The sequence below is a fragment of the Tauraco erythrolophus genome, chromosome Z (assembly GCF_009769465.1).
Source record: "Tauraco erythrolophus isolate bTauEry1 chromosome Z, bTauEry1.pri, whole genome shotgun sequence".
Lineage (NCBI taxonomy): Eukaryota > Metazoa > Chordata > Aves > Musophagiformes > Musophagidae > Tauraco > Tauraco erythrolophus.
This window is the reverse complement of record NC_141496.1, coordinates 33,496,880-33,503,731: the sequence shown is the minus strand read 5'-3', so window position 1 is coordinate 33,503,731 and position 6,852 is coordinate 33,496,880. Positions and strand designations below refer to the sequence as shown.

At 45.5% G+C, this 6,852-nt stretch overlaps 1 protein-coding gene across 1 annotated transcript in view; it reads left to right on the top strand.

Moving 5' to 3' along the window:
* ZCCHC7 (zinc finger CCHC-type containing 7) overlaps window positions 1-6,423 on the top strand; it is a 119,581-nt gene extending 113,158 nt beyond the window's left edge. Inside the window, exons 7-9 of the mRNA XM_086628971.1 lie at window positions 101-196; window positions 5,230-5,347; window positions 5,780-6,423. Coding sequence (XP_086485097.1) covers window positions 101-196; window positions 5,230-5,347; window positions 5,780-6,216 — 651 coding nt within the window. The 3' untranslated portion in view covers window positions 6,217-6,423. The remainder of the gene's footprint in view (window positions 1-100; window positions 197-5,229; window positions 5,348-5,779) is intronic.
* Window positions 6,424-6,852: the final 429 nt, after the last annotated feature.

The following is a 6,852-nucleotide window of genomic DNA, read 5'->3' as shown; positions in this document are numbered from 1 at the left end:
TTTAAGCATAATAACATTGTATTTATGTAATTTTAATTTATTTTTAATTCAGCATTCGAAATACTGCCAGACCTAATTCTTGCCTGTTTCCATCTTTCAGACAAAGCCAGGACCTATCAAGGCGGCCGGTTCTCACTCCGAGCGCTCCGCTTTGGCGTACTGCTACAACTGCTCCCGGAAGGGACATTTTGGATATGTAAGTCTTGGCAGTCTCTGCCTCCATGTTGAGTGTGTCCTTGGGGTAGAAATTCATGTCTGCCATGGTGCGTGGCTGGAGAAAAGAGCTGGAAGAGTCAAGTTAATGCTGTGCGAAGAGCCGCTCTAACGAAATGTTTGTGACTTTGCAGCAGTGCTGCAATCAGTGGAGGCCAGTGTATAAAGTGATCTCACCCATCTAATTTAAAAATATGGAGGAAAAGAAAAGTTACTCTCTCTCCTTGGCAGGTTTATTGATTTGTTTTTTAAGTCCTAAATCAAAATTGGAAAACAGACAGTTGCTGAAGAGAGCTTTCTTTCCTTTCTTTCTTTCTTTTTTTTTTCCTATGGCTCATGGAATAAAATACTAGTGCCCTACTGCCACGTTCAACATTGTGTGAGGTTTTTCACCACCATCAGCCCAACAATTTGAATGCCTGTTTTAGGAATTTTCTGGTTTTGCCTGCTTCTGATCCTTATTTGTAGTTTCTTAGTTTAATTCAACACCTGAATGAAGTTTGACATCATCCTTCTGCAAGGTACACAGCCTGGTGAAGGAGGACATCATGAGCCTTCGCTGACTTCAATAAAAACTGGAGGTGTGCTGCATCTTCTAAGATTGCTTGCTGATGTTTATCACCCTTTTCAGCCCCCTGTCATGACAAGTGCAGCTCTCTACCCGCAAATATCAACACCAAATAAATGTTAGCTCTTTTCCTTTATGAAATAAGTCCAGAAGCCACAAGTATTCTAGAAAACAAATGTTACTCATGCATTGGATGTGTTAAGTTTATAGTTTCCTACAGCTTAGAGGTAGCAAATTCCTAGGAAATTCCTTCCTTCTCTCCTGCATGCTCTGTATGTCGACTTCTACAGCTACTGACGATGTATCGTTAAAGCTTGCTGCTGTATTCAGCTAAGTAGTTAATCCCTGTGGGGAACAGTGGGACAGGTAGGGCAGGTTTTCTAGGATCTTCTCATGGCAGAGCTGAAAGATAAATGGAAGATTTTTAATGCCAAGCTGTCTTTGGAGGCAAGTGAAGATTTTCCTCTTTGAGTGGTGCGTTGAGGCCACCGCATACGACCAGGACATGCGGCTGCCTGCACAGACGGGTTGGAAGGGGCAGGAAATAAGCAGCTGTTGCAATCCAGGCTCGGTAAGACTGGCCTATGCCAACAACCTGGTGTCACCCCCGGCACGGCAGGACTATGGGTGCTGCCTGGGCTGCAGTACAGGAATTCCGATCCTCGGCTTCACCTGCAAGGCATCTGCGCAAGATACAGCTGCACGTCCGGCAGCAGTGCGAGACCTCAGCAGTACAGTCATGCCAACTAGCTTGTTCTGCCTGCTGTTTGGGACTAGAGTTGATAAACTCTATGAAAGCAGCACTGAAACTGATCCTGCTAAACAAAACCAGAATAAAGCCCCACCAGTAATAGAGGCGCTAAAATGAGCACGTGCAATAAAAACTGAAGTGACAGGATTGAAGAAGCGAGGCTGATTGCTGGCAATTTTACTGAATGTCAAAAATGGCATTCAAGGAAGGCAGCCATAGGGGGATACAAATAAGGCTGCTGTGAAAATTATTAGTAAATATGTGGGAGGAGCTGATATTAATTACTTGGATAGAAAATGTAGAAACTGTATAAAACCAGTAAGGGAGTAAATGACTCAAGGACATTATTTTATAGCTATCAAAGCTAAAGAAGATAAAATAGTTTTTCTACTAGCATATGAGGAGCAGAAATAGCCTGAGCAATAAATGAATGAAAATGAGGAAGTCAAAAACAACACAGAAGGGCAGAAATACTCACCAGATCTTTCTGTATGCACACATAAGAACATCCAGGACACACATTGGGTTATGTAATGGTAACTGAGTATTTGCCCTCAAATCACTAAACCTTCTGTCCAAGAACGGCTGAGGAAATGGGACCGGCAGCCTGTGTGTGCATCTTTACAGCCATCCAGCTGGACAGGCCATGCATCTGAGATTTGCAGCTCCCACTGACTAAGAAAACTGAGGTTGTAATCAGTGCCTGAATTCATGCAGTGAGCAGCTCTGTCAGAGCTTGAAAGATCTGCCTGTAATTTAAGGGGAAACAGTTTCATGTTTGTTGGGTTTTGGGGTTTTTTTTAAATGTAAATATTTTTAAGCAGGTAAAAATTACCAGTGATGACAAGTCCCATTTCTGTACGTCAAGAACTCTGCTCTGTTGCCTTTTTTGAGCAGATAAAGCAGAGGAATAACAAACTGATCAAGAGGAAAAGGCTGATGTAAGTTTTTGATAGATCTACCATGATTAGTGCTTCCAACTGCAGTACCTTTCTTTTCATGTTACCATTTAATCTGGTTTAGGAACACCTGAAATTCCTTTTCTTTGTTAGGGGCCTCTAGGGAGGCCTTTCCTAAAATCAGAGGCAAGAGCAAAAAACTCACAAAATCCCCGAGTTAACTGTGGTTGCAGTAAAGAGGTCATTACAGATCACTTGTTTGTAGAAATGGAAATAGTTAAGATATAAACTGACAGAGTTTCCAACACCTGGCAGTTATATTTCCTGAATTTGCTGTGCTGTTTATTAAGGCAGTCATGGTTTTATGTAAACTAAGGATTTAATAAGGACAAAAAGATCTTATTTTCTTTAGTAGACTTCACATCATAGTTCATTTCGTAGCAGTCCACGCATCCAAAACATTGTCTGTTATGGCCCATAGCCAAGATGTGCTCCTTGTATGGGGTATCCCTGTAGGAAAACTAAGAGGTAAGTTAATGACGGACAGTCCACTGCACTGTTCAGGCTGCAGCATGTTCTCAAGGCAGCAGGGAGGGGGAACTGTACAATATCTGCAGAGCTGCCTTGCATTCACATCCCAGTATGCCAATCACACAAAAAATTCCTCCTGCAGGTTGGTAGCAGGCTCTGCTTTCTGTCTTCTGTGCAATACCTCCAGCACCGAAGGCTGTTCCAAGAGCATTTAACAGTACACAGCGTATAGCAGCAGCAGCAACTTACTTGAGAGGGAAGGATATGGCCAAGTGCGTGTTGGACATTGCTGAGCTGGTTTATCGATGCGGTGGAGATAAAGAGGAATAGAAGAGCGCCGATTTGGGTGGCATATGCGTTTTGTTCACTAAGGCTTCTCTGTCAGCTGATTAACAAAATAAAAATGATGAACGGGCCACATGCCTGGAGAGCAAGCCCTGGATTTCATGCGGGATCTCAAGCAGTACATTTCATGGGCATCACAGAAAGATTAATGTGTCTCTGCATACTCCTGAATAAAGCCAATCTCAGTTGTTTTCAGTAACCTCTTTGGCAATGTTTAGGGATAGTATTTTCTTTCATTTATTCCAGACAGGCAGGCAGCTTTGTACCTTGCCCAAAGGCCACTCTTAGGTTTCACTCAAGTGAAACACAGGTATTTGAAGTGTCATTTCTCTGTTGTGCTTTTCTCTCCTCGTACATCTGAGGGAGGTAGACGGCGGACCTGGGAAGGGTGAGAGAGAAGGTTTCTTTGTGGGCCAGTATAAGGTGTGGGGCACCTTGTCTGTTCAAAGTGTTTGGTGTGAAATCCAGTGCATCCTCAAGGATATGCATATCTCAGATGAATAGCCACTGAGAACAGCCTCAGGCAACAGATGGACTTGCGTGTCCTCTTCTAGGTCTCTTTCAGCCGGATTTCGCAATTGGGTTAACGCTGAGCCCTCAGACTTGTGTCAGCTCCAGCTACAAGCTGCCATTGGTCGTCCATGCTCCTCTCTGCACATGGAGACGAGACGGTTATCACTCAACCTAATGGCACCCTTTTGGAAGACACCATGGAGGATAAGCAATTTCAGCCAAGCAAAGACTAAACATAAGCTGAGAAACATGAAATACTCTGCCTCTAAAGAAGAGAGGGTGAGAGGCAGGAGCACACACAGGTAAAGGGGCTGCAAGAGGTGGCACCGAGTGGTAGAAACAGCAAAGGCAGGAAGGAAAGCTGCATCACTGGTGGTGGAGGCATCAGGTGAGCGAAAGCCCCTGCCAGTTCCTTGAGAATGGCAAGGCCCAGAGTTCACTAGATTTGGGCAGTGAAGTGGAAAGATGATGTTGCAAAGCACAACAGGTAACAAGCAATTTGCAAGGAGAAGCAAGCGTCAGTTAATATCACATATCTGAAAAAAAGACAGAGCCGTAGGAAGCATCCCAGGTAGCCTGGCTCGCAAGACATGGCTAAAACTTTGTGTACAGCGGTAAAAAAATTTGCGTTCCTGAATCAAGTGTTTGGGAAACAGGCTGACGTACACAAGATGCAAGAGCCAACCCCGTCCCACCAGGTTCAAGGCTCTTCCTCTTCCCTGCAGACCAGGCGGCAGAGGCTCCTGCTGGACTTGCTTTTGTTTTGTATCTGAGCAAACGGCATACAGTCAGGCACGCTGTTCTGGCTGCCAGTGGGATGTGTGAGGAGGATGCTGCTTCTTGCACCTGCACACTCTGGCCCTCAGCCCACCCCGGCCCCTCAGTCTGCCACATTTCGCCACATGCTTTCACCCAAAATGAGCCAGGTTAAGAAAGGCCCCCTGCCGTTAGAGGTATTTGTCTTCTGAGGGTACCAGGCATGTGGTTGTACAGGGAGACCAGAACAGGCAGCGGGAAGCGGCAAAAGCAGGTGACAGGGGGACCTGGCCACAGCCAGGACAGCCCTGTTCCCAGATCCAATGGCTCCATTTGCAGTTCACCTCGTGTTTAGCTCGTACTCACCTGCTGCTAGTCCTCTGCTTCCATCAGTGCTACAGATGTGTAGTAATCGCGGGAAGACACTGGATTCCCTCCGTTTGCTGCGAGAGGACTGCAGCTTGGCTCGTGTCATGCGTGTTTTGCTGTGTGCGCAGGAAGGATTCTTGGACAGTAATAAAATTATCAGTTCCTAAAGAATTGCTGGCCACATCCTCCACAGGTACAGAGCAGCACCTGCAGAATCCGACCTATTTCTCTTCCAGGAAAATCGCAACTCAGCCACATCTAGTGACTTGAAATGTGTTTTGCAGGAGTGCTCAGAAAAGCGGATGCATGGGAGCATGTTCCCTACTTCTCCATTTGTCTACTACTATGATGATGAATACGAAATCAAGAGAAGAGCAAACAGATTAGAAAGAAAGGTTGCAGGTACAGTATATTTTGGGAGATCCCTTGTGCCTTTCAGTTCTTTGAAATACTTTCTTCTGTGCTTGCTGCTTTTAGAAATATTGTGAGATTCTTTTCATGTGTTAGGAAAAGCTGTAGGGATTTGAACAGGTAGTCTAACGGTACTAAAAGATTTGTGATGTTATTCATCCGTGTCTATCACGGAAATTTATTGTGTCAAAGCCACTAGGTGGGCGTTGTCAGTTGTTTTCATTCTAAAAGATCCACTGACATTAAAAATGCTATAAAGTAACAGAAGAGGACTAAACTAATTTGTTAAGATTCTAGTCTGTTAACAATAGAAAAACACTATGCTAACTAACTTCATGCATGTGTAAGGAAAGCTGTGATGACTCGAGCACTAGGTTTTAGGTTTTCTGCGTGGATATTGATATAAACTGCTCTCTTTTGCAGAACTACAAGGAGCCGGCCTTCTGCCAGAGACACTGTGGCAGGAAGAAAAACATGGGGGGCACATGCATAAGAAAAAGAGCAAGCCTGGGAAAGAACATGGGAAACATAACAGAGATGGCGAGTGTCACAAAAAGATGAAGATGTCCCGGGCAGAGAAACACAGAAAAGAGAAACACAGAAGGGATGTTGAAATCCGCCATAAGATGGAGGAAGACTTCCCCAGAGGGTGTAAAAGGCAGGCATGTAAGGGCAGCAAAATCCGTTATAAGTCCATTTTCCAGGCATTCTCAGGCAGCAAGACTCCGTATGCGCAGGAGCCTCTGGAAGGTGCTAAAAGAAAGAAGAAATGGAAAAAGCAGAAAGATGCTAGTCCTGATATCAATGAGAATTTATTCCTCATAAAACAGAGGAGGAGGAAATCTAAACAGAAATCCTGATGATGAAGGAGTAGATAGGTCCACTGGCATTTACTGGCTCCGGCTCTGCCTTCTGTTTATTTTTGTCCCTCTCTTAGCACCCTGAATTCGAGTCTGTCCGTGCAGCGGGGCGGCGGCGCCCAGGCGCCAGTCACACATCCACAGTCTCCAGTTCTGCTCCCGAAAGGGAGTGCTCTGTCTGTCGCGAGCAGCCACTTGACAGGCAGGACTTGGTGCTCGTGCCTGGAGTGACTGTACTTGTCAGCAGTCCCAGAGTAGGCTGTAAGTTTATTTTCTTTGCTTGTGGGGGGTTGTTGGGGGAAAGGGGCCATGCTGGGTTTGGTAGATTTTGTTTCTTCACTAGTGAGATGTTGCTCTGCCTGTCGGAGCAGGATCTGCTGGTAGGGAGCACGATGCCTTTGGAGCTGACGCTGGAGAGACTCTCACGTTAGGAGGAGTCAGGATAGAGACCAGGGATGTGGATGTAAAGCACATTCCCCTCAGCCAGTCAATCTTCTCCAGAGTGCAGCTGGGCACTTTTCACTTCTGTCCCTCCTGGAAGGTGCTGCAAAGTCGTTCCCTTGCACTTTGGGACGTGACAATCTCCCACCTTCCACTCCAATGTGGTGTCATGGATCCATCACTGTCAGCGCCATG